The 27,146-nt window shown below is 47.0% G+C and overlaps 1 protein-coding gene across 1 annotated transcript; it reads left to right on the top strand.

The window, feature by feature from the left end:
* The first annotated feature begins 361 nt into the window (after window positions 1-361).
* DMBX1 (diencephalon/mesencephalon homeobox 1) lies at window positions 362-26,854 on the top strand. The gene is made up of 5 exons (XM_042030613.1): window positions 362-473; window positions 14,610-14,775; window positions 18,035-18,213; window positions 19,405-19,759; window positions 20,209-26,854. Exons 2-5 carry the CDS (start codon window positions 14,622-14,624, stop codon window positions 20,607-20,609), a joined length of 1,089 nt encoding a protein of 362 aa, XP_041886547.1. The 5' UTR covers window positions 362-473; window positions 14,610-14,621; the 3' UTR covers window positions 20,610-26,854.
* Window positions 26,855-27,146: the final 292 nt, after the last annotated feature.

The raw sequence follows: 27,146 nt of genomic DNA, 5'->3' as shown, positions 1-27,146 counted from the left end.
ACTTCAGGGTGTGATCCAGCGTGGTGCTAAGCGGGGGGCGCGGAGAGAGGCACGGCTTCCCTTCCCTGTGCCTTACGGACCCCACCACCCCCCTAGTCCTGGCTCTAGCCCTCCTCCCTCCGCCGGCATCCCGTCCGCGTTCAGGGATTTAATTAGGCGTTTACACCTCGGCTTGGAGTAAATGACTAGTAAGAAATGTCGGGGGGGGGGTGGGGGTGTATCAGCAGCCCCGCTTTGATTGACAGGGTGGAGGACCATTGAAAATCTTGCTGGGTAGCTCCCGGGTCGCTATGAAGCTCCTTTTAAAAATCCTTCTCCAATGCTGACTCCCGGTAGATGGCAGCTCCGCCGGGCGCGCAGGCAGCGCGCAGGCAGCGCGGGCGGATGGAGTAGGGCGGGCCGGGGCGCAGCGCGGCGCTCCCACGCGCGTCCCCGCTCCCACGGCGGGCGGAGAGGCTGCCCCACCGCCCCAGGTAAGAACCCCCCCGGGCAGCGCGGGTCCGGGTGGGCTGGGGATGCCGAGCGGGAAAGAAGAGCACTTTGGGGATGGCTTGCGAGGAGGGGGAATCTGTCCGAGGGGGAATGCGCGGCCGGCGGAGGGACCGCTGGCAGGGATGCGCGCACCGCCGAGGAGGAGAAGCCTAGCCCGTGCTCCAGCGCGAATTATGTGTCCTCCTGTGCTTCTTTTTTTTTTTTTTTTTTCCTTTTTTTTTTTCTCTTTCTTGTTTATTTGGGGTATACCACGCTTAAAAAAAAAAATCCAAACCACGGCGAAAAAAAAAAAAAAATGCAACCCCCCCACTACCAGCTCGGGGCTTCGTTCCCTACTGACACCAACTCCGAGCCCGCTCCGGTGTGGGTTTAGGCAGCTGGCGGGGATGCGAGGGTTATAACCCGGCTCAGGGAGTGGTGGGGGACGCGCATCCCTCTGTCAGCCGGGCTCCGCAGGAGGAGAGCGCAACTTTCCCTCCATTTACATAATGATGTTTTAGTAAGCTGCGCAGCCTGGGGAGAGCTGCCGAGGGCAGAAACACCCCCGAGAGGGACCGGGAGCAGGGGACGATGGCGATGGCCCCTCTGGGGGTGGCTCCGGGATTGTTTTTTCTTTCTGGTGCGGCTGGAAGTTGACTGCGGAAGGGAGGGCGAGATGCCGGCAGCGCTAGGAAGCCTTTTTAGGACAAGTCACACCCCCACATCACCCCGTTGCGAGGTTAGACGGCAAAACGGACGGGGACCCCCCGTAAGGAGCTGGCAGGCCGGTCTTTGCGGCCCCCCCCTTCGCGTTCTCCCTCTTTAAGGGGTGTATAAATCCCGGACCTGCGCTGTCAGCCCTTCTTGATAAATTACGGGCTTCGCAGTCGAAACCTATTTACACCTCCATTATAGGGCTAACCAAATGGGGATCCGCATGCATATTTTTACCGCAAGAGATCTCATACATCTCCGCCAGAGTCGCCCCTCGGGCCATAGGATAACAGATAGCGAAGGGGGGTGGGTTGTGCTCCGCCGCGGCCAGCACTTGAGCGGAAAGAAGTCCGTGTCCCCACTCGGTGCTGGCTGCCCGGGGCACCCGGGACCCGTCCCCCTTGCAGAGGGCAAGGAGAGGGCGAGGGTGACCTCCCCGGAAGCCTTGCTGGGGACGGGACACACGGGCTCCTCTAGTCCAAAGCAAGGCCCTCGGGGAAGTTTCTCCTCCGATGGAGATGGGGTTTGACGGCGACACTCGCCGTGCCGGTCCCTTTATCTGGGGAGAGAAGAGGCAAGAAACTCCCCATACGGAGCCATCCTGTCCCCGCGGTCGGCGGCTTTCCCGGCTGTGCTCTCCATTTATTTCCCGGCGGCGACCTCGGGCGCCTGTGGGGGGACCCGGGATAGGTCCTTGGTGTCCCCGAGAGTCGCCTCGGCGAGGCCGTCAGCAGAAAGGAGGGAGGGGGTAACATCCCCCGTTTCCCGGTGGGATTCCCGCACCGAGCGCTGCCCGCTCCCTTTCGAAACGAAACGCGGGTGGAGCGAGGTGGCACCGCAGCCCCAGACCCGAGGAGGGTTCGGCCCAACAGCCCTGCCCCTGGCTGGGGGCTTTGCGGGGTTGTCCCCGCACCCTCTGCTCCAGCCGGCCGCGCTCCGGCTGTGTCCAGCATTCCGGTTCCACTTTCAGCGCCGGGGAAAAGAAATGTCCCCGCTCCGCCTCATCCCGTCCCCTCCGGCGGCCCCCTCCAGTTCCACTTGGTTAGCTCAAGTTTTCCATGTAAATGACAGTAATAAATATCTAATCATGTCCCGCAGCTATCGGCGGCTCGCCGAGCAGCCGGCATTAATGAGACTTCCAGGGGAAGTGGAGGAAAGGAGAGGGGGAAAAAAAAAAATAAAAAGGAAAGTTTTTCCGCTCTCCCTGAAATGGTTTCTAGAGGCGCGGCCCGGCCGAGGTGACGGGGGGATGCGAGGTGCGGAGCCCCTCGCTCTCCGGAGCGATCCCAACTGTGGGGTCGCGCTCAGGTTCAAACCCGTCCCCTCTAATTAACCCCCTCCCCAAAATCCCAGCAATTCCCCTCGAAGGAGGGGCGAATCCGATCGCATCCCCGGGCTAGGGGCTGCTGTCCCGAAAGCCCCGCGGAGACGCGTGTGCCCATCCCCGCCGTGATTCCCAAACAATTAACGGAGCTGCAATGAGCTTTGAATGCTGACGGTGGGCCGAGGGGGGAAGGCGGTGGGAAGGCTGCGGCTGAAATTAAACCATGAGAGTTGGATTTGTTCGCCTAACGCTAAACAAATGGACTGATTACCTTCTTTCCAAACGCATCAGTCATACTACATTAAGTAGCAGAGAGCTAATTATCCCAATTAGGAGGCTGATTTATAATTAATGGCTTAGACCAAGTGATAATTGGATGTTAATGGATAACAGTTTTGTCTGAAGTAGCCTCCCGCTTCCCCAAAGGCAGGGCTGGAGGGTTCGGGGTTTGTTTACCCTCCCTCACCTCTGCACAGAACACAAAGCAAAAGAGAAGCGAAATCTGCTTTTAGCTGGGTCGGGTGGGACCCTCCTTGGGCTGGGGGAGCCGCTGGTCGCTTCCCAGCCAGCCCAGGGCTCGGCAAGGAGGGCTGCAGGGGTAACCTTCAGCACTCACCTTCCCCAGCTTTTCCAAGCAATATCTGCTGCTTTTTTTCCTCTCCTCCCCGAGTCTCCAAGCCTTGGAGAGCTGACCCTGCTGGGTACCTCAGCCACCTACAGGACGTGGGTCGTGTTCTCGATGAAGGGCAAAGGCTGAGCCCCACGGGGTGCCCCAGTGCGGATGAGGCTGTTCCTGTGCCCCACCTGTCCTAAGGAGAGCAGGATGGGACTCACCCACCAGATGAGAGATTTTACACCCTCCCTGGCCCACACTCCCCATGCAATGGCAGGCAGAGAGTAAATCTGCAGTTTCTCACTGCTCTTTCTCCTGACCACATCTCAGAACTGGCTCGCTGACTGTTCAGCTTCTCCCTTCCATGTTCACTTTTCACCCATGAGTAAGTCGATGCAAGTCAATCCCTCTTCCTTGTTTGCCCCAGCCGGAAAGACTTGGATCTACAACCCTTTGGCTTTTGGATTGTGCTTCTAAGCTCAGTTTTCCCATTCTAACTAAGAACTGTAATGGGCACAAAATTCCTGAAAGGGTAAAAGTGACTTCAACCCTGAGTTACCCCATGACTGATGAGAGGTTGTATTAAATTATGCCCACATCTTCAATGCAAAAATACACCCAAAATTGTACTGTCAGTACACAGAAAGCCAGTTTAGATGAGCTTTCCAGCTTTTCCTGCTAATTTAGAGGTCTTGATGTCTAAATGGGAGATTCTCCTCATGCTCACACACATGAGCAGGGATCTTACTGCCGTATCAGAAGGCACAGCTCTGTTTCACAGAGCTGGTGCAGATGTTGCTTTTCCTTAGTGCCAGTGTCTCTGCCTGCACCGAAGAAACGGAGTCAGAGGAGCTTCCCACAAATCAGAGAGAAGGACAGGCTGGCCAGGCAACTTTTTCACAATATAGTTGTAGAGGGAGTGACTGCAGTGGGTTTTGTTCCCAGTGTCTTTATCCTTTAAAGAATGTTTTGCCAAGAAAGAGGGAAATGGACTGAAAAGGAGCCAGAGCGAAGAGTTCTTTTTCCTCTGTTATTTTTACAACCAGCTCTGACAAAACAAAGGTGCTGCAGAGAAAGTCCAGGACCAAGCTCTTCTGATATAGCTACTTACTGGTTTTACTGGTGATGCTGTGGGTCTTAGCTAGAAGTAGTCAATGTTTTCTAAGATTCCAGTGGTTTTTCAGAGGTATCACAAAATTTAGCTCTTCAAGTGGAAAATGCTTCTGCTGAAGCACTGATGAATGTCAATGGGCCTGAAACCCTTTCAAAAGGTTGAGAGCTGATTTCCACAACTTGTGTCTGAACAGCACATTTATAGCTACCTTGCTTCTTCTGGAAAAACACAGGAGTAGGGAAAATGCTGAAGAACATGGATTCAATAAATCCCAAAATTTCCAATCCTATACAGCTAGTAATAAACTAACCTACTTCGGGGGAATTTCCATCAAAATATGCTGGTTGTGAAGAGGGTGGAGAATTCGGAAATGTAGCCAAATAGGAATTAATTCATGGTGCACCAGGGTTAGCCAAACTCCGGGACTTTTCTCGCTAGTTTATTTCACTCTAAGAGTTATTGAAATAGATTTTTAAAAAAAAAAAAAAAAAAGTCCTTTTAACTTCATTAAGTTTTGGATCAGATTTCTTCTGTTTCCTAAAGCAGGTCTGGTGGAATTACAGCTCATGGGAAGGAGAGAGTCTCTGAGGGAGGGCTGGGAGCAGGATGGACCAGCAGTGCTCCGAAGGGAGGGAAATGGGTATTTACACCAGGAGTTGAGGGTAGCTGGCACAGCTCTCTCAGGACCAGCTGTAGCCTCTGTATGGCCAGAGCAGATACTGACTTGAGAAATGGTGCTGTAAAACTGAAAGCGTGAGTGCGATGCTTGGGAACTCCACCTGGATCTTCCAAAGGAAAAGGAACAGTTGCACTGGGGGAGACGAGCTGATGGATCTCGCCAGGGAAAAAAAGCTCGAGGGAGCTGTGGAAACCCGATGTCTCCAGCCGTGCTGAGCAGCGGGTGGAGCGAGCAGGGCTCTGCGAGCCCTCGGTGTGTGTTAGCCCGAGGTGGGTAAGCGTGCCTCTGCTGCGGGACTCCACATCTCCCCACAAAACCCAGCAGACGTCTAGCAGCTCTGCCTGCTTTACAGCACACAGCTCTTTAGAGCACACATCACCTGCTGGTGGCCAAAATACATTGCTTACCTTGGCAGCCGCACTTCATTCGGTGTAGGGATCCAAACGCTTACGGGAAAGGAAGCCTTGCATGTACCCGTGGTGCTCCCCAGCCCCTGGCACTGCTGCCACTAACTCCAGTTCGTGGCCCTGTTTTAAGGTGGCACAAATCTTTCCCCCACCCCAGCCCCTCCTTGTAAAAGCCACTGAGCTCGAGCATCTTTTTTAGTGCTAGGATGAGAAATGGTGTTACCACTTGCAAAGAAGAAAAACTTAGAACTTCTGGTTTATTCTTTTAAGGTATTAGAAATCCCCCACAATTGCATGGCTTGTGGAGATGCCTTTCGGGATTTTTTTTTTCCATTTTTGACCAAGGTAGGATTGTCTGTCATTTTGCCTTATAGCTGATTTAAGTCTGAGCAGGAGCAGTTGCCATCATGTGTTTGTGACTGTAAAAATCATCTGCAGCGGCAGAGGCAGGGTCCAGCTGAACTTGCAGGAACATCCTGAGTTCAGGCTCTCAGCTTCTGTTGCTTTTGAATTTTGCTTGCTCTTTATATCTCTCAAAATCACCTTCAAGTAGAATTGCACTTGGCATCATAACCTCACAGCCTTCCATCTAATCAGCTAAAAGAGCCCCTAGGAAAGTCCTTTTGTGCCAGCGGGGTTAAACTCCAGCAGTGTGGCAGAAACCACTGCATTTCACAAAGACACGCTGCTCCCCTCCTCGTGTGCATACCAAACTCTCTCAACTTAACACTCAGAACTTACAGCTTCAACTTTTTACTTTCTACTAGATCAGTAGTGGTGGTGGTGGGTGGAGAAATCACCCTCCCTGCATGCCTCATCCCAGTGCCTGCCTGTGGAGCCCAGCATCTGGGCTGAGGATTGCACTGGGAGTGCCTGGAGCAAGCCCGCATTCCCCTCTACCAGCCCGGCTTCCAGGCTTGCAGCACCTGGAAGCAGCAGGAATGGAACTGGGAATGTCCTAAACTGCCTCAGCAAATCTTTACAAAGCTCATCTGTGCACTTCTTGCAGTGTTTGATCTCCCTTGTTAGGGCTCAGTGCTAGATTGTCAGATCAGTGTCGTGGTTGTGGTGCTCACACAGGTCCTTGTCACTAAAGGTCACAGGCTTAAAAACATATTTTGACACAGAACTGTAGATCCTTGTCTTCTTAATGAGACTGTCATGGGTAAAATCCTTCAGGATATTGCTCCATCTTCCAGGGAAGGGAGATCCCTGAACCAGAAGCCCCAAGAGGCTGCCTTCAAGACGGTCAGTTTGCTCATGGGAACAATCTGCAATCAAATACGCTGCAGGCAAAAGCTGTTTTGGGGGCAGAGAGCAAGCAGTGAGCCATCCTCCTGCTTCCAGGAGCCCTGGGGAAGGGCAGAGTGTGGGGAGTCTGGTTTGGAAAATTCCCTTTGCCAGCATTAGGGAAAACAAAATGCTTCTCAAGAGAGCCTTTTCCACAGAAGTGAGGCAGAGGGCTGAGTAGGTACCTCGGGCTTTTTTCATACAAACACCAAAGATAAACCCTTTAAGCAGCTCGTGAATTCAGTAGTTTGATTGCAGGGTACTTTAAGGTTACTCCAAGTTCTGAATTCAGGGCAGTCCAGAGGCAGAGATGCTGTAAGGTCTGGAGGGGGAAGTAGGTGGGCAGCACAGGAACATGCAAGCCTGGCTGCAGTGGGATGTGACCGCATTCCATATCCACGGATGTGGTGCGTGCAGCATCAGTGTTGGCAGAGCTGGGCTGTAGGGTTCAGTTTCCATTCTGGTGTTAATGACAAGAAATCTTAAATGCAGGATTTTTTTGTTGTTGTTGTTGCTGACTGATGTGGAAGCAGAATGTGATGGGAAACCATAGTCAAAGTGATCTTCATATCAAGAGTTTTACCCAGGAAAATGTTCCACTTCAATATAAATTCCAAGAGCTTCTACTGAGGCTTGAGTGCTTCTCCAAAGGGGAGAAGGGAGGTTTGTCCTGGTTTGATCTGTAAGCACTGATTTTCTCGTGTAAATTACTACAAACGAGGTATTTAGCACCCCAGTGATGTTTAGTAATGCCGCTCCTGGCTGCTGGGCTGCAAGCTGCTGGGCTCCAAGCCCTGAAACTTATCCCTCACTCAAAAGCAGAGACTTGGAGGATGTCTTTATTTTATTTTCTTCATTTTCGACCTAACAAGCCTGCCCTCTGAAGAATTCCTCTGCAAACAGAGGCATTGGAAAGTCTTTTGCCAGGAAGCATCTAATCAATCACTCGCTTCTGTTATCTGGGGCTTTTGGGTGAAAAATGATGATTTTCCAAAAGCCTTAAATAAAAATCACAGCAGCTGATGTGAGTTACCCCTGTCAGCCAGGGCCTGTTACCTCAGCCACTCACAGCCTGCTGTCGAGAATTCGTAGAGTCCTGCAACAAAACTTCCTTGTCTCAGCAGGATGCTCTGAGGTTTGTTTTATAAAAATGACAAGCCCTCTCGCATGCCATTATGTTTCCACTATAAAAAGATGAGCATTACAAACACAGTTTCTGTGCTCATCATCAGCACAGCCTCAAAGAGGCAATTATTTGACAAGGTCTACCCAAAAAATGGTGACGCTGTCCCTGACTGGAAGTATTTCCAGATTTCAGCTGCCAGCAGTCCTCCTGGTTTTAAGAAAAAGACCTCTTTATTTATACCAAGGTCACTAGGAATAGCTGAGTGTGAGCTGCAGGAATTGGTGTAATTGGTCAGGTTTTGCTTTCAGTGGGATGTGACTTGTTTAACTAGATCCTCTTTAATTAAGATCTCTCTCTGCACTTAGAAATTAACTTCATTTAAATCCAGGGATTTTCACAGGTGTAAAAATATTTCAGGAAGATCAAAAATGCAGAGTCCTGAGGGGTTTTTTTGGGAGCTGTTCTCAATTCCTCATTTCAGTTATGAGGAAAGTCTTTTGGAAGCCTGTTTTTATGGTGCATGCTACTCTCAGACTTTGACATTTGAATGAGAAACTATGATGTGTTGCAGTATTTCAAATTATTTATATTTCATCCACTACAAAGGTGAAATTGTTTCCTTAGACATTCAGTAATCTCACGTGAGGAACAAAACTGATTTATAACATGTTGGTTATTATCTTACATGATTTTGGGCCTTTATATATCTAAAAGATTTAGGGATATATTAGGAGAAAAAAAAAGAAAGATTGAAGAAAACCTCTTGCTAGGATCATTTATTCATAACCCCCCAGGTATGTAATTCATTTAGTACCAAATACATATAAACCCAATGTCTGTCTATAGAGTGAGCCTGTTTCCCTGGAATGTGAGTTACACAGAGTCAGAGATTTGTTATTTATCTTTCTGATTTGAAGTGTTTCTGAATAAGGAATTAAAGCATAAAATCATAACACAGAACAGCTCCGGGGAAGGTGAGGGGGGATATTCTGTTGTGGTTTTATTTTCAGTGGTGTTTATTGCCAGCGGTAATAAGGGGGAAAGGATGTTGCAGCACAAACCATTTGCTGTTATTCCCTGTTAGTAATGAACAGCGGGTTCCTGTGCTTTGCATAAACACCAACAGTGATTTGTAGCACCTTTGCAGGTGCTCAGGCTGAGGACCACAACTTTTCTTTTACATGACAGGGCTACTCCTATTTTTTTCTGTCACCTGCAGAACCCTGAACACCAATCAAGTGCACCAGATTTCTGTTTCATGCTTGGTTTTTTTTTTTAACTGATCCTTTCCTTGTGTGCAAGCTGCGCCTTCCATCAGGGCACACACCCAAGGCTGTGCCGAGCTCTTCCAAACTTTAAATCCGTCTGTGGTGAATCTCTTCATAAGCAATGAACTATGGTGTTGAAATTCCCTTCTGAAAGTGACTTTCTGAAGTCCAGATTTGAGGGTTTTTTGTACAGTTTATTCCCCATGTAAAGAAGGCGTCATACACCCTCTACACCATCACCAACCCTCCTGAGCGTTGATAAAGTGCTAAAGAAACACCCCACAGTGCCCACCAGTCAAAAGCAGACTCTGGTATCCTCTTCTTGAAACATCTAGGAATAATTCAGCATTTTTAACTCATAGGTTTTATCACCCCATTCTTCATTATGGCATCTGAGTGTTTTGTGTAGATCAATGAATTTAGTCTCAGTACTTCTTTGAGTTTGACATAACTCACTATATGAAGAGAAAAGAGAAAATGGTCCAAAGCCCCTGCAAAGCTACATGTCCTACATCCAGCCTCAGCCTCATCTCACCTGACAGTGTTTGCTTAAGAAGGGCAAAAGTCTTGTCCTAGGCATTTTTTTGCTTCTACCTCGGAAAACTGGCCAGAATAAGCTATTGAATAAAATTCCTCCATCTCACCTCAGTTTAGATTTGGGGAGCAAAAACAGTGTCTTGGTTTTAGAGCTCCGTCCCTCCAGAGCAGTGCTGGCACAGGGAGCTGCTGTGGATGCCCTAGTTCAGGACAGCTTGGGATGAGGATAAACTCGCCAGCAATGACAGGAGCTCTGTGGCCAGCACAAGGGACCCTTGAGTTTGCAGGATGCAGGGATAGATCCACTTCTCCATGAAGGGGTTTTGTCAGTTCTGTAATTTTGCTGAAGACTTTGCGTGTGACTGGCAGGTGAAGCCAGGTACAGATTGATGATGTTTTGATGGGGGGAGTAAAGTGATGAAATGTGGACAGAAAATTGCCCTTATTTCAAATTGTTGGGTGCACTTAATTTAGCTCCAGGCTCCAGGGTGAATTTTGTGATTTTGTTGTGATGGTTTGTTGTTTTGGGGTTTTATTCCCTGATAGAAGGGAAAATATGGATGTTCTCTTGCCACGTACTTCTCAGAAAACTTCAATACCTCATTTTTTAAAATTGTTCTTAGGTCTGTTTCAATTCCACATACACAAGCCACTAGGAACAGGAGTTTTCACCTGCTGAGGAAATGCATGGATCTCTCTTCGCATCTTCTCTCAGGACAGAATTACATGCAAAATTATACAAAATTAGTTACCAGTTAAATAGGGAAACTTAAAGCCTTGTACAAAGCTGAGAATATTAAAACCCAGGGTCAGATCTCCCTTGTTAGGTGTTAGGTGGTGCATGATTAATTGCACCACTCTTGTGCTGGATGACTTGATGGGAACCTGAGGTTTTCAAGGCCAGTGTTGGGAAGGGACGGATGGGAGCCACGCTGGTTGGAGCAGTGCAGCTCTGCTCTGGGATAACGGGGTTCCTGTTTCCAGCTGGTAAATGTGCAAATTGTTTTGCATCAGATTGAACAGCAGCAGCTGAATACAGAGTGGTGGGGGCCGTGGATTAGTCTGGGATGGGCAGAATGCTACATTGCCTGGCCTCAAAGAAATGCAGGAATGGAGACACCTGGATTTCTCACAGACAGCAGCAGTTAAAGCTAAGGGGAACCCCACGTCCTCTCTGTGAGGCTGGATCCTGGCAGCACACAGCCCCTGCAGTCTGAGAAGTCACAGGCTTGGGAAGAAAAATAGGCACAGCATCCATGAGTCTTCCATAGCAAAAATGTAAGTGAGAGGTAAAAGCCATGGAAGGGTTTTTGACACTGAGGTAGCAATGCCTGGACTGTAAGGACAGGAATGGGAATGCCGGCAGCGTCTGGTGCAGGGCATGGCGAGGAGACCTGACAGCCGGGTGCTGAGAAATGTGGGAAGCAGGGAGAGAGCAGGGCTTGTGATGCCGGGGGTGGGAGAGTCACTGCTGCTGCCCTGAGGGGCCATGCAGGAAGGGACCACCTGCCCCAGGAGGGGCCAGCCCAGGCACTGCATGGCAGCATCCCCCCCCTGTGCTGGGCAAACACTGCAGGACCAGCCCACAGGCTCCCAGCAGGGGCATTCTTCCCTCACCTACTGTTTTCCTGCACCTTTCCTCAGCTTCCATCTCCTTTCTCTGCTGCTCCTAACTCTTCAATGATCTCTGATGCACAAAATCAGGATAAGGATCCTTTCTTTCAGGATGGACCCTACTTTAACCTCCCAGTTTATCCACAGATGCTCAAGCCCATACCCTTCCATAAAGCAGGAGTCCAAACTTTGCTCTCATCCTCCTCCTGGCTGTCGCTGTTCCTGAGGCCCTCCAGCCATGCAGAGACATAAAAGATGCATTTGCAGATTTTGAAAATTAAGACCATCTATACAGCCAGTGGGAAAGGATCAGCTTATTTGGTTGCTTAATGAAATATAAAGATTATTTTAACCAGTGTAAGCACTATTCGACAGCTTGTGAAACACAGCAGTGGCTTGATGAATGGCTTCCTCCATTAAAAAAAATTGCTGCATGATGTCTTTTAAATATTTAATTTATTGGGGTTGGAGTGAGCTCAGAGCTGACAGTTAAACAGGAGCTATTTGTGGTCTCAGTTAACTTTGCTTACCCGGCTGAACCGTCTCGCTCAGTAAATTCCCTCATTTTTTACACCGAATCTGGGATGATACATTTGCTGCACAAGTGAGTAGGAAGTTCTGCCTGTTGTCTGCACTGCAGCGTAAAAGGCAGTTATCACCAAAGCTGTGATGGGCATTGACTCCCATCCTGAGTCCATCCCTATGAAGTCCTTCTCTTTTTTCTTTTTTTCTTTTTTTCTTTTTGATGCACTTTCTTCTAGGCCACCCAAAAATGTTCACATAAAATCATCTTTTAACAATCAAATACGCTGCAGTATTCCTGGAGCAAGTGTTTCAGTGGAAACACTGGGCTCCAGACACAACACCACTGGCAGTGTCCTTGGAAGACTGTATAGTATGGGAAAATTCCCCTCCTCTCCCTCTTCATTTTTCCTCTAATGTGCCAGCTTGCTGCACAGCTGACCACATGCAAGGGGGATTAGAAAAGAAAAACAGGCGTTTCTGTGAGTTGGGAGTCAAAGACACTTGGCCTCCCCCGTATCTTCTGGCAAGGCTGAGCCCCGGTGTGGATTCTCCAGCGTCTGTTAAGGACAGAGGTCTGGCAGCAGCCCAGGGCAGTTAATAGGTTCTGTGTCCTCAAATGGTTTTCACGAAACACGCAGGAACTTAATAAGCTTTGAGACCTCCACCCTGCTGGCCAAAGCTGGTGCAACCAGCCAGCTGGTTCACTAGTGAGCTGGGAGGGGAGGAGGCAGAATGAAGCCGCAAATCTCTGTTTGGCTGCCTGTGTTGGCCAGAAAAGCCAGGCCTGCCCTTGTCTGTCACAGCGAGGCAGTGAACAATTTTATTGGGTGGGATGATGCTCTTGGGAACAGAACCACACCGAGGATGGGGTGAGGCTGCACCACAGATCAGTCTTTCCCAGATGATGGCAGATGTCCTCTGTGGCCATGTCAGTGGTACATGTCACTGGGACATGTCCCTCAACACGTGCCACCAGCAGCAAAACTTTGCAGTCCAGGAAAGCAACATCACAGCTGTAATTTCACTGTGAACCCCATTGTGAGGAAAATAAATATACATGCCAAAAATCTGTTGGTGTGTGACATCCCTCACCTTGACCAGAGAACCAGCAAACAATTTTGTCATTGCTTAGATCTTCCCTAAGCTGCGTTAGAGCAGAGCAGAGCTATGGCATTCTTGTATTTTGGTTGGTACCGGAACTAAAAATGTCCATTTTCACAGTTCAGCTTGGAATAGTGGGGAGTGAATGCAGAGAGGGTGAACAGGAAGACACGAAGCAGAGGAAGTTGGCATCAGAGTGTGAGTCAGAACTTTGTGGTGTAACCACACCTGGACCTGTCACCCTTCATCAGCTCTCAGGGTTGAAATGATGCAGTGCCAGAGCATGAGGGACTTGGGGAAACAGCAGTGAGGCTGAGCACTAAATTCCCAAATTAGGGATTTATAGTTTACTGCAACCTCTTTGAGAAGACAATCCCAAAACCAGAACTCACATTCATGAGGGTCATCCCTGAGCTGGCAGAGTGTTTGACCAAACTCCAGCTGCATGTTTCCCTCCCCTGTTCCTGGGCACCACAACGGAGAGAAGCCACAAGATGCCCCACACCCTATGCTACAAAATTCGGCTTCTTTTCCAGGAAACTCCAGCTTGGTCTCTGGCTATGGCACAGGGTCGCTTCATGTTTGTGTTTCTTACATCAAGGTGGAGAGTACAGGAGTTCAGAGCAGGAGGGGCAGTGGGACCAACTCATTTCCCTCTTCAACGTGAGTCTGAACCTCCATGGTATAAATCATTTACGGGAAAATATAAAGGTCGTTTCTCAGTACAGAAAATACAGCAGATAATTGTTCTTCCAAGTTTTCACTGTTCATTGCATCAAGTTCCTCCTAAAACCATGGGCATTTCTCCTAAAATCATCACCTCCCTCCAGTGTTCAAATTGGTTTCTAAGAGGCTGCCTGAGAAGATGTCTGCTTTCCTTAAGTTAGTCCAGCTGACCCTCTTTCCCTGAACGTTTGTTCATTGCACTGGCTTTCCAGACGGTGACTTGCTGATGTAAACGGTGGTTTAAAAAATTTATTTTGTGGCTAATGTTTCACAACTTCCTTTCTGATGTCTTACAAACTGCAGAAACGACGTCCTGGAGGCCCTCAGTCATTTACAACAGGGATGAATGAAGCATTGCTCGGCTTTTGAGATCAATATTAGCTCAGTTTTACAGATGGTCTGTAAGGAAAAAGAGCTTGAAGTTTCATGCAGAGCCCACACTAGAAAAAAAAGCCATTAGTTTTCTGAAATAATTTCCTTGCTATTGAGCTATGAAATGTCGGTATTTATTGCAAACCTTATTCCCTCTTTAGCCATAACATTTTTGGTGCTATTACGTTGCAGATTTATTTTCTTTAACACCACATGCTTTTTTTTTTTGTTCTTTCCCTGTATCATTTGTGTTTTCTTAAGAAGACCTGTAAGAAAAATGCATAATCAATGGAAACAAATTATAAATTAGTTCAGATGGGGAACATTATTTGACATTCCAGCAATGGGATTACAAAACAGTCTACTGTAGGAAATGATAGGGACAAAATCCCAGCTAACCCTGGGATAGAGCTAGGACAATGCATTAAAAGTCACTGTAATATGATGCGTTGTGGTATGCAAAAAATTAATTTCCCTTATTTCAATCAGCATGAGTAGGATGTATTCAGATTCTGGGCTTTCAGTTTAGAAGCCAGACTGGTGTTGATGGTGCTTTAGGAGATATTTGCATTCCCATCCCTAAACCTGTTGGAGCTGAGGGGTCGGACATGAGCCTTGCATGCAGCACTTTAATTTTGAGCTCAGCATTTCCAAAGCTCTCCTGAGACTCCAGGATGCTGGAACAGCACGTCCCTAAGCCCGTTTCTCCTGTGGGTGATGTTTTGCAGGTCTATGTCACCATGCAGCACTATGGAGTGAACGGCTACTCCCTGCACGCCATGAACTCACTGAGTGCCATGTACAACCTCCACCAGCAGGCAGCTCAGCAGGCCCAGCATGCCCCCGACTACCGGCCCTCGGTGCATGCCCTCACCCTGGCAGAGAGACTGGCTGGTAAGAACAACTCATGGCTTTTGCCCTTCCCTGGCACTAAATACCCACCCAAACAAACAAAAAGAAACCACAAAAAAAAAAAAATCCCCTTGTTGCTTGCATTGAGTGAAACTCCTCTGGAGTGTGACAGAGCCAAGGGCATGGTGTGCTCTTCAGGACTGGCCCTGTGGCCAAGCTCTGCAGGTGACACCTGACCTCCAATGTTTGCTGGCAGCTTGCTTCAGACTGGCGCCCGATGGCTGAGAAGTGGAGGGAAGAGATGAGATGTGGCCCCACTATATGGGATATAAAAGAGAGATATATGGGATTGAAAAGAGAGAATAAAAAGACACTGAAAGGTGTTATAACAAGTGAACAGAAAGCAGCAAAGAATTTTACAGTCTTGTCAGTAAATAAGGGCAAAATGAACGTGATCACAAAGTAAATTGGATTTCCTGGCTCAGGCACCAGCTCAGGTCTTGCATTCCCTAACAGCCACCTCCTGCCAGCCCAGACCGTGTCTTGCTTCTCCACATTGTCCCTTAATGCAACCAGAAGTTTGAGGAATGTCTTCCCAGGCGGGCAATCCACAAAGGCATGATGATAAAGGTCTTGGACTCTTTGGATCAGTGAGCCACAGCTGGCTGTCACATCTTCATGTCAGCAATATTCCCTTATCCAGCTGCTAATTGTGATCTTCTTAACATGGTTCTCAACGGCCTGTGGGATCTTTGAGGTGGTGCAGGGCAGAGCAGGAGTCACTGTCCTCATCAATAAACAACCAAAGCGGAATTAAGGAGACCTGGACTCTTCTACTGGCTCTGCTGCTGGACTGCAGAGTGATGACAAGAAAGCACTGTCCTTGTCCCAGTCATCCATCCCCTTGTTCCCTGCCCCTTTCAGTATGCAGGTGGTCAGATGGGAGCAGATGGCCCTGAACTCTGCAACGTCCCTTGCAGACCCTGGGTCTCAAGGTGCCCCTTTTCTAGCTGCGAAGATCTCTTGAAAGATGTTTGTGATCTCCTGTATCTTTTAGAGTAGAGCATGGAGGATTTAATGTCTTTGGCCCTAACTAGAGTAAAGCAGAGGAAGATGAAAAAAGAATAAAAAAGCTATTCTCGTATTCTTGACCAGAAGATTCAATTGGTTTCCTGACCTCTTATCTTTAAAATTAATAACCCACCTGGAAGACTTTCGAAACTAAATCCCACAGTCCCCTTGTTTGCTTATCATTGGCTGGGTAGGCATTATACACCTACAAGCTGTTTCCTTTGCAGTTGCCTCACATTCTGTTACTTCTGAATATCTTTCAGTGCAGGTTATAGATCTCATTTGCCTTCCAGGGACAGCCAGAATAAAGCAGCACAAAAGCAAATGACCTTAAGTCAGAAAACAGAGGTTTCTGATTTTAAGTGCAAAGCCTCACCTGCAATTTATATTCTCCTTCTTGCACAAAGCCTGAAAACATAGTTAAAACATTAAAATAATTGCTGGTTGCCTCTTGCTGGAGTGGCCAAACTTAATGCATGAGCTGCTGCCTCAGGGGAGCTGGTAAGTCTAACCTCTACTCTAGAAATTTGGGAATATTCCAGCCTGCAGGTAGGGTGTTTAACCAGTGCCCTTTCTCCTGTTTTCGTGTACTTGAAACACAAATGTTAGCTTTTTAAAATGTTTTGGGGGCAGCTTCAATTTCATCTCTTGTGCTGGAATATCCCTTCTCCTCACCTGGCTGCACTGTGAGCTGTGCCTGGGTGCATCAAGGATGGTTCCTCTGCCTCCAAAGGGGCAGCTTTATCAGCAGCATTTGAACTCCCCAAGGAGCTCCGATACCTCAAACACGAGAGTCTCTTGTATGCAACCAGCACTATATTGTTGAAGACCTTTAGCCTGATCACATCTTTGCCAGGTTGCCAAAACCACGCAGCTCTGGCAATCCCCCAGAAGGGCGCTGCGAGTGCTGACCTAGAATGGAACAGCTGGAAGTTTTGGAAGAGGAATGTTTGAGCAGTGCAAAGCTGATTTGCTACACTCCTTAGCCAGTGGATCTGAGACCTGGCTGTGTGGTGCTGGGGGTGGCCCCGACAGCAGGTTTAGGTTTATTGTTTAGATTCATGTCACGATGCTCGTGACAAAAGCACAAATAAACAGCAGCCAGAGCCTTCATCAGGCTCCGTGCACTGATAGTGCCAGTTTTTCTCCCTGTTCCATTGTTTTCTCGTGTATTCATTACTCTCTTCTACTGGAAGTCACATTCTTAACTGAATTAAAAATGATACCAGACACTGCTCTTTCTGCATTTCCTCTTTGAGAGCAAACCTCTTGCCAGACTGCTTCATACCAGGGCTGTAGCACAGCATGTCCCAACTTGCATAATAAAGGGTGGGTTTTTTTCATTTTCAAGTAACTTATTTTCATTGATTTAAGATCTTTTTACTCCCACGAACTGTTGTGCAATAATAACGCCCCTGGTAAAATAATAAGCCCTTTACTGTTGGCCTCAGATTTTCCCCAGTCTGAATTTCTTCTCTGCTCTCAGTTTTCCAAGCTTGGTTTGCAAAGTCTGACCTTGTGAGTAGCTGCTCTGCTGAGAAGAGCTCAGCACATGAGCTCTGGGCTTGCAACCCGTGGGGCTGGACGTGGCCCTGGCTGGAGTTTCCACCCCAGATGCTGAAGAGTGTCTGTGCTCAGTAAAGGATGTGCTTTAGAGCTAAATGCACAAAAGCACGTGAGCTTAAATGCTCTCTGAACTGGAGCCCAGAACAGCTCTCCAATATCATGCCTTGAAGACTACAGTGAGCTCCCCAAAAGACATTAAAGAAGTACAACAGTGAACGTCCCCGCATCGTTTTTATTTGTGTTTCTTAATGAAAGATACCTATGCCATGGTGGGGTCTGGGCATCTGCATGTCCTGCCACACTGATGTTGAAGCAGATTGAGTTATTTCAACCAAATTCAGCACTGGAGTCTCAACAGCTTCCACAGATGTCACAGAAAGAAATTCTTTCTACAGAAACAGCTTTTAGAATCATAGAATGATTGGGGCTGGAAGTGGTCTCAAAGGTCATCTAGTTTTAACCCCTCTGCTATAGTTTTGTCTCTTTGGACACATCAATTAACCAGTAAAATCCATATGTGTGTTTTTATTAGCACTAAAGCAATCGAAAGAACATTTTGTAGTTTTTTCTGATGTTAGCAAGTGCTTTATTCGACTGTCAGCATACAAATTCCAATAATTAAATTGGCCACTTTTCTTGTCTTCCAACGGCTGTACATTTCAAGACATCATTTTGGAGGCACGTTATGGATCCCAGCACCGCAAACAAAGGCGAAGTCGCACGGCCTTCACCGCCCAGCAGCTGGAGGCACTGGAGAAGACCTTCCAGAAGACTCACTACCCAGATGTGGTGATGAGAGAGCGGCTGGCCATGTGCACAAACCTGCCTGAAGCCAGAGTCCAGGTACCGATACCCTGTGGGTTTGCGAGTGGGGATGTTTAAAAGAACATAGCGGGGTTCCCAGAGGGCTGACAACTCCCTTGACCTTTCAGGATTCTTCCAATGGAACCAAAGATTTCAGGGCAGTGAAGTTGTCAAAGGCAGGGGCAGGGAGGATAAAATCATCCAAAATCACACATCTGCTTAAGTAACTTCAAATCCACGCCCACATTTTTTAAATTTAGGATTGTCTGAAGTGCACAATGGTTTTCATTTGTCCTTTCACATTTCTTTAGGGGAAATTTTAGAAACAGCAACAGAAATCTACTTATTTATTTATTTGCAAGGCTTTTCTGGCTTTCTCAAAAAAGTAGAGACCCAAGTAATTCCAGCTGCTCATTTCCACCAGTGTCAATATTTGTAACGTCTCAGGCCAAGGTTTGTGTTTGCTTCTTGGTTTTGTTTGCTTTTTTTTTTTAGTTTCAACTTGTGAAATGTTCTAGTTCATAACCTGCTGGTGGAGAGGTTCTTGTCTTTTAAAACGCAAATAGTCTTCATCAGAAAGAGAAAAACTACTGGAAAAAAATTAGTTCTTTGATATAAATATCAAAACGTTCTGATCAAAAAGTGGTTTGTTTCCCTATCTAACCAACCAAAGAACATGACCAAGATCTGCAAATATATTTCTTCTAATCCCTGTCTGCTGATTTAGGTTAAAAAATATATGGATTCTCCCCTCCTTTCCTAAATGCAGTTGCCAGACAACAGCCTATGTCAGTAATGACTTACTTTGAGTGCTGCCATCGTAGTTTTGATACACTTACAACCCAATGGTTTTAGAAACGTAACAGACTGTAAGCCAATGTCACTTCATCAGACATTACAGCTGCAAGACATTCTTTTTGGATGCAGCTGCCTAACCAATTCAGGGGGAAAAAACCTAACAAACCCCAAAAAACACCAGCAGTGGAGTGTCTTAAAGAATCAATATAGAGGCTAGGTATTTTTTAAAGTCTGATTGATACGTTATTTGTAGATGCACTGAAAACAGTCGAGTTCTAAGGTCCAGCAAAGTGGAATAGTCTTTGGGTGCAGTGGGCTTGCAGCACCTCATTACTTGGGGCTCCCCTGAAGCTCCCAGGCTGAATGATGCTGAATTTGGCACTAAGCAAGATTCTCACTGGTTTTTCTCCCCTGCTGCTTGTGGCACTGAAGGTCTGGTTCAAGAACCGGAGAGCCAAATTCCGGAAGAAGCAGCGTAGCCTGCAGAAAGAGCAGCTGCAGAAGCAGAAGGACTGTGAGGGGAGCCACAGTGAGGGAAAGATGGACCCACCGGTGCTGGAGACCCAGGCTCCCACCCCAGACACTGAGAAGGTCCAGAGCCTCCCCAGCGAGGCTGGCACAGACCTCAACCTGACCCTGTCGGAGCAGTCAGCCAGCGAGTCAGCGCCCGAGGACCAGACCGAGAGAGAGGAGGAGTTCAAGAGCACCTTGGATGAGGCCAAAGTGGACAAGAGCCCTGGTGTGGACAGCAAGGCTTTGAACTGCAAGAGAGCAAGCCCAAAAGCAGGTGAGGGGCAGCATCTTGATGGGGGTTGGTGTTAGGACCCCTTTCCAAGGGAGTGCTGGTGATTGGGTATAGTCCCATATTCCCTGTGGAGTGGGTGCTCACAGATAGGCTGCCCACGCTTGTCCTCTTGTCCTCAGCACTGAACAGGCCCCACAGAGGGCAGCATGTCCATTGCTAGAGCACTGAAAGAGAAAGCCTTCTGCCCCAGTTAGACCTTGGGGAGAACAGTGCCCAGCAGCAGCAGAGAGCTCAGCCCCATTTCTGCACTCTGAGGTGCCAAGTATGGGAAAGGCACACATTTAGCTCTCATGGGCTGTCACACCCCCTCTCATTTGCCCTCCAATGCAAGAGACAAGCCTGTGCTGCTGCCCGAACCCTTCTAGGGTGTGAATAAGCGCCTGCATGCAGCCTGTAGGAATAACCCCCATCCCCTCTGTCTCCTGCTACAGAGTCTCCCATCGGCGCGACTGTGACGCCTTCATCCAGCAGTGGCCTGGCTCAGACTCACTCCTACTCCTCCTCGCCCCTGAGCCTCTTCCGCCTGCAGGAGCAGTTCCGACAGCACATGGCAGCCACCAACAACTTGGTCCATTACTCCTCCTTTGAAATGGGGACACCGTCTGCCATGCCCTACTTGGGCATGAACGTCAACATGGCCCCGCTAAGCTCCCTGCACTGTCAGTCCTATTACCAGTCGCTGTCCCACGCTCAGCAGGTCTGGTCCTCCCCCATCCTGCAGGCCTCCAGCTCCCTGCCAAGCCTGAACAGTAAAACCACGAGCATTGAGAACCTGAGGCTCCGGGCGAAGCAGCACGCGGCGTCCCTGGGGCTGGACACCCTCCCCAACTGACTGCCCACGAGAAGATGCACCAGAGGTTGGCACTACACACGGCACTCCTTGGATCCCCACGTGCTCCCACCTCTTCCTGAAGTAAGGTGCTCCCATGCAGGGAAAACTTTGCATTTATTGACGTCTTACTAGCACCATGGTTGCGTCAGACACTGCTACTGGCTTGGTCTTCACTAAATATTTAATGAGGAAGGGGGAGAAGATCTATGTTTAGACAGATGAACTGTCCTCTGGACTGCCATGAGTTAAGGCTGTGATGTTGAGGAGGAGCCCCCTGTCCTCATCCCCTCAATAAGGTGCCAACTGTGTTATATTCACTATTTTGTTGTTGTTGTTGCGTTCTTTGGGGGAAGAAAGAGTCCTGCTTTGTCTTGTATATAGTTTATAATGTTGACAGCGCCCATCACCTGTGTGTTACTGTCAGTGTTACAGAACCATGACCTCTTTTGCTTTTATTCCCCTTCCCTTTTCAATTTTAGTAGCGAGTATCAGAGTTACAAATCAGCCATCCTCTCGACCTCAGCTGGTAGCTTGTTGCTCTTCTTGGGTCAGCATCCTAAAGGTGTTCATGGGGAAGAGAAATGATTGTGCACTTCACCTCTCCACTTCTCCCTTCTCTGCTGAAGATAATTTTTTAACAACTGGGAAATGACCTGAAGGTGAATTTCCTGTTTAGGCACTTCCTATAAGGCAAGCGTTTTTTGTTTTCTTTTTAATAGCACTTGCTCAAAGACGACAAAATATTGGCCAAATGCTGCTGGCTGGGAGAAAATGAAGGCCAAATTTGCAGGATTATTTTTGATCTATTTTATTTCCTCTTTGATCTTCAATGAAGTGCAAACTTTATTTACAAATTACAGGGTTTTCTTTTTGGTGAGCATTTTGGTCTTACTTTGACTATAGATAATAAAAATTTCGTATGGACTCCTGGTGTGTTCATACACCATTAATTTTATGGTTCTTTGACGAAAAACTTGATGTAAGCTGTGTCTAGAAAAACTCTGATCACCAAATTCTATCCTCGAGCCCTCAGTTCCGAAAGTGGTTATCAAGCAAAAATGTAACAAGTGAAAAATGCTGAACTTCTGGAGGCAAAGCAGGTGTAAGCAGGGGCTTTATATTCTCTGTGGAGCTGAGGGGGGATAGATGAACTTGCCAAAAATGCAGGGTTTGCAAGTAACCAAAATTCACCAACCTCAGAATTGTTGCATTGAACAGTTTCAGTCTCATTTCATTGGAATGACCCATCATTCATCCTTGGGTGGTTTTCCTTGTTGGAAAGGAATGATTCTGCCAGTTTAAATCACTTTTTGGTTGTTGTTTTTTTTTTGCCTAACCAAATAAACATTTTGGACCCACTGCTATTACTCTGAGCATTAGGGAGGGATGATATCCAGATCTAATCTCTAATATCACCTAGGACCAAAAAAATCCAGAGTGACTCTGGGGCAGGTGGTCTGTTTGTATCCCAGGAGTGTCGACTGCGTGTGTCACTAACAGACTGGGAAGAGCTGTGCTGTCTCTCTGCAAATAATCATAATTGATTTAACATGAAGCATAGACCCATAGCCTGTGGCCCCTCTCACTCCCACCTTGCTTCATGCTGGGGCAACAGCCAGGGGTCAAATTACCTCTTTAAACATGGAAGAAAAGAGTGTTTTCAGCTACATCCATGCTTCTTGAAAAAGCATCTAACTCCTGCAAATAGAGATGTAAGAATAGCCAAGTTTGATGGGAAATAGTGCTTTATCCCTCATAAAGCTGTAGCAGGAGCAGACCTCTGGATGGGGGCAGCTCATCAACTGCACCAGCTTCCAAGGAAAACGGAGTGTCTTCCATAAATATTTCCATTGTGTCAAACACTTCAGTTTGGGGCTTTTCTCTCATGCTTTAGTTTTCCTGACTGTGTCAAATCAGCCCCCGTGACCGGCAGAATTCTCCACTTTGCCAAAACCAAATGTATTTGTAGGAAGCAGATTTTTGGCTGCCACTTTCAAAGGAGTCTGAATAAATTAAAACCACCAAAGCACATTTACTCTGTCCAAAAAGAAAGTCCCAGCTTTCCTTTTTTGCAGCCTGTCACCCAAACCAAGGACACCCAAACAAAGCTTTAATTTTCCTCCTCCTTCCTCGAAAGGCTCTATTCTCCTATATTTTTTCTGTGTCCTGCTAACCTCTGCACCTTTATAGGCTGTGGAATTGTTTTACCAGAGCAGAGCAAACACAAATTGAATTAATGCCCCTTCCGATGTTGTTCCCTGGTGCCAGTGAACAAGCGAGGCAATTGGGTGTGAGATCAGATCTACACTTCAGCTCTTTTTTAATTAATAAAAGATGCCCATGAAACTGCAGCTCATGCCAGTGGGTGTTTCAGGCAGAGAGCAGAGGGTTGCAGTCACTCTTGTACCATCCCAGGTAAGACAGGCATCTCTTCTCTGCCCATGGGGCTGGAACAGGAGGCATCAGCTCACAGCAGGGCAGGTACAGCCTTACCATGGAAGGTCAGAACGCATGGATTTATGGCCTGCTCCTGCAAAGTGAGGACAGGGAGCGCAGGAGATAAGCTCACTTGATCCAGCACTAGATTTGCTGTGATCCTCTGGAGGGAGATGAGACCTTCCCCACTGAGCCAAGGAGGGAAACTCTTCCCTGTGCCTCGGTGCAAAAATTCGTTTTAACATTCACAGCCTTCACATGTCTTGACCGACCCTGGAGCCTGACCCCTTTCATCCCTGTGTTATTGCTGATCTCCTTCCTCACAGAGGCTTGGAACTGCTACCAGGGCATCTCTCACACCATTAAAAACCAACATTGAGATGAGGCCAGTGCAACTCACGAAGCAAACTGGGAGAGGAGACATTCGGATCTCCATCAGTCCATAGGGGTGTCTGTTCAGTGCCATCCTCATCTGCCTCTGCAAGGAGCAGCAGCTGACTGAGGCGCAGCTGGTCCTGGACTGGGGCATGTGAATGATTCCCACCTGCAGATTAGTTCTCCCATTCTGAATCAGGATAAAAATATCTAAAATTTAAAAATAAGCAGGGAAAAAAAAGGAGATTGTCTTAAATACAGATGAGCCCCTGAAGTGTTTTATGCAACATTTGGGGTTTACCTTGTTACAGTCAAGCTCAAACATCCATGAGGGGAGTGAGCTGGCATGAAAAGCCAAAATTGATCTGGAAATGCAAAGACACCTGAATTTAGGCTCACAGCTTGCAAAAGATTAGTAGTCAATTATCTGTCAAAACGGACTCTTTCCTGTATATTGTTTTAAGGTCTCTGAGCTCTTGGGCTATTTTTGACCAATAGAAAATTATGAAAAAACATAGGGAGAAACTCCCCATTCAGTTTAATCCTGTGTATGTATCGGGAAGACTGAAGGGATGGATTCTGCATCATTCCTCTTTGAACTTTGCAAAGCTGGATGTTTCTCCAGGTGGGAAGAACCCCTGCGAATGTCCCGATTTGTGATGTGAGATCTGCTTGTCCCCTTCCCCTCCACCAGCCCCAGCTATTTAAGAAAATGAAGTCACTGATGAGTCTCAGAATCAAAACAGATTGAGGTTCCCTTCTCCTCACTTCCAGATGGAGGTCTGATACTTCTTAACAAACATTTTAGTTGGATATTACACAGCTTCTTCCATCACAGGCATGAGATGCTTGGAGTGTAACACAGAGATCCTACCTCATCAGACAGATGAACGATTACAGGGGAGAAAAAGAGCTACCCATCCCCTCTGGATGCTGTGCCAACCTGGTGCCAGGGCATTGCTGGGACAGCTTCAGCCACAGGGAGGTTAAATGTAAAAAGGGAAGCAACATTTTGTGTTCTGTGAGGCAGGTGTTCAAGTTGGTTTTTTAATGTACGGAAGGAAAGCCAAACAAATGCACAGCATGGCACAGAGGCTGGGAAAAGAATAGGTCCAATCCTTTAAAAACAGTGCTGGAAACTCCGGACAAAGTCTCCCTAGTTCCTGTTTGGAAACAGGTTACAGATCTGGAGATTTCCTCTGCTAGTCTTTTCCCCTTCCTATGGTTTTGTTTACTTTGCCTCTGCTTGGTGAACCAACTCCAGCTCCAAACCTTCCCTAGTGAATTCATAAAGGTTTTATATATGGTCCTTGCAGGATCAAGGCCCAGGAGAAAACCAGTCACAATATTCAGGGCAAAAGTTTGCATTTAAATTTCTTCTACTCTGCAAGAGATGTCTAATTAGTATTAAATTTTTTTAAAAAAATAAAAAAAGGAGATATTTAAACAGTTCAGGAGAAATGCTAAATGAGAAAATATCCAGTAATGATGCTGGGAGACTAAAAGGAAACATTTTTTTTTCTTTTTTTTGTCTTTTTTTTTTTGCTAAGAACGGGAAACATCCTTGGTGGTGAATATGGGAATAAAGAGAGGTATGTTTTTTCCCTATATTTCCTCCATGAAAAATCATCATTTGCTGTGTAGGAAACACAAAGAATGCTGCCAAATATGAAAATAACCATCAGCAAGCAGATCCCTCCACATCTCCTTTCTCATTTAGGTATTTCACCATGTGAAGAATTTTAATGTGTTGCCACTGCAGCCAGCCAAAGAGATGCTTGTCTTTGCTGAAGAAACACCAAAGTGGGTGGACACAGAGGAGGAAACTGTAATTATTTCTGTCCCTGTGTTCCACGTGTGCTACTTCCATTGACATGACAATTTTGAGCAACATCAGGATATTTCTGAAGAGTTCATACGTAAAAGGTTAAAAAAACCCTCTAGAAAAGGAATGCAAATTAAAACCCACCATTTTCTATTAGTTTAATTACAGTAGCTATGAAACATAATTCAGTTAAGCTTGAAAAAAGTCAATTACAGAACTTTCCTGCTGGTTTTTACAAGCTGTGTTGATTTTTCTTTTCCTCCCTTCTTAGCCCTCCATGTGCCCCTTAATGGCTTTTTATGATCTGTTCTAGAGCAGCATAATACATCTCCTGGGGTTTTTTCTTTTGAGTGAAAAAAAGCTATTTCTCTGCGTAGGTTTGCTCTCAGCCCAAATCCATAGTGGAAGGATAAGAAGAGGCTGGTGCAATAAACAGCAAAAAGGAAAACCCCCAAAAATTTCAACAATGCAAGATCAAACAAACAAAAAAAATCCCCTGCTCTGCCGTGTGGCTGCGACCTTCCCACCGTGTTACACAACAGGCCAGCAATGATTAAGGTTCCCTGTTTTCCACAGACTTTGCAGATGCTCTTTGCTTCCCAGCTGCCCAGGCAGCAGCCTCCACATCGTCCCTGGCTTTCCTGGACTCCTGGGGAAGAGATGCACACGCTGAGGTGCCTCCTCTGCATGTGGGTGTCTCCCCTTAACTCAGGCTCTCGTTAATGCCAACGCTGAGCTCGGCCCCAGCGCCTCGTGCAAAGGTCAGGATGTGTCCCAGGACTTGCTGGCTTCAGAGGAACCTGCTGGGGTTTGTAGAGTGAGACCCAGACATGGCACAAAGACAGACCCTCATCACTGCTGTGATGCCAGAGTGGAATTATTGCACCAGCTTCAGTGGAGCAATGCCACGGCTGAGGACAACACCTAAGCCCCACATTAATTTGTAAAGAATATACAATTTTTCATATACTAACCAAAAAAAAAATTCATTTATATTTTTAATAGTCTGGGTTCCAGGCTGGAAGGCCTCTTCAAAATCTCTTTAAGACACACATTAAGCCCATAGCAAGTTAAATGGTGCAGCTGGTGCCCTATGAATGGCCAAAGCCTTTTCTAACTGCTCTGGCAATTGAGTGGGGCCATCTCATAAGGAAGAACTTTAGATGTGTCTGTGCGATGGAAAATAACTTTTTGGTTTATTTTCTCACACCAGGAGGCAATCAATCTATTCTTTTTTTCCCAGGTTCTGACCCAAGGTGTACAGTTAGCTGCAAAATGTATCCGTGTTTGTATGTCAAACCCATCTTGCAAAGGAACAAAGGCTTTTAAATTGCAAACAGGAAATCAAAGTAATATACTGTACAGATCGCTGTAAAATTGAGCTGTAGTGTAAGACCTTGTGCTTTAGAATTCACTATTGAGGAACTCAAATGTGTATCATATTTATTTATTCTGGTAGGTGAAAGAAGAAGAAAACAAAAAGAGTTTATATCCATTTCTGAAAAGCTGCAGCATGATGCTATGTACCGATTGTGCCAGTCCTGCTTTCTGTAAAATTATTGCCTGTTTTCATACTCCGCTAATAAAAAGGAAAAAACATCAAGGAAAATGCATTTTGTGAATCATTCATTAACCTGAGGCTGGGCCAACAAGGAAAAAGCTGCACAAAAAGGTGCTGAATAACTGCTTCTTGCTGTTGGGGTCAACATCTCCAGCTGGGGTGGCAGGTGGAAATTCCCCCTTGGCCACAAGGCACCAAAGCAGTGGCTGCAGCATCTCTTGTCACCTTCCTGCACAACCCAGGGAAAAATTCCTGCCTGATGAGGTGATGGTAGGAAAGACCTGACCAGAGAGCACATCTCTAGACAGTGGTGCAGGAGAAGTTTGACCACTCTCAAACG

This window comes from Corvus kubaryi, unplaced genomic scaffold (genome assembly GCF_017639235.1).
Source record: "Corvus kubaryi isolate FWS band 111438036 unplaced genomic scaffold, C.kubaryi_AGA036_p1.0 37334, whole genome shotgun sequence".
In the NCBI taxonomy this organism is placed as follows: domain Eukaryota; kingdom Metazoa; phylum Chordata; class Aves; order Passeriformes; family Corvidae; genus Corvus; species Corvus kubaryi.
The sequence above is the reverse complement of the archived record's forward strand: the minus strand, read 5'-3'. Positions and strand labels throughout refer to the sequence as shown.

Coding starts and splice junctions, on each gene's coding strand:
- DMBX1 (XM_042030613.1), top strand. CDS start 14,622: ATGCAGCACTATGGAGTGAACGGCTACTCCCTGCACGCCATGAACTCA. Junction 14,776..18,034: donor CCTGGCAGAGAGACTGGCTG/GTAAGAACAACT, acceptor GTACATTTCAAG/ACATCATTTTGGAGGCACGT. Junction 18,214..19,404: donor TGCCTGAAGCCAGAGTCCAG/GTACCGATACCC, acceptor GTGGCACTGAAG/GTCTGGTTCAAGAACCGGAG.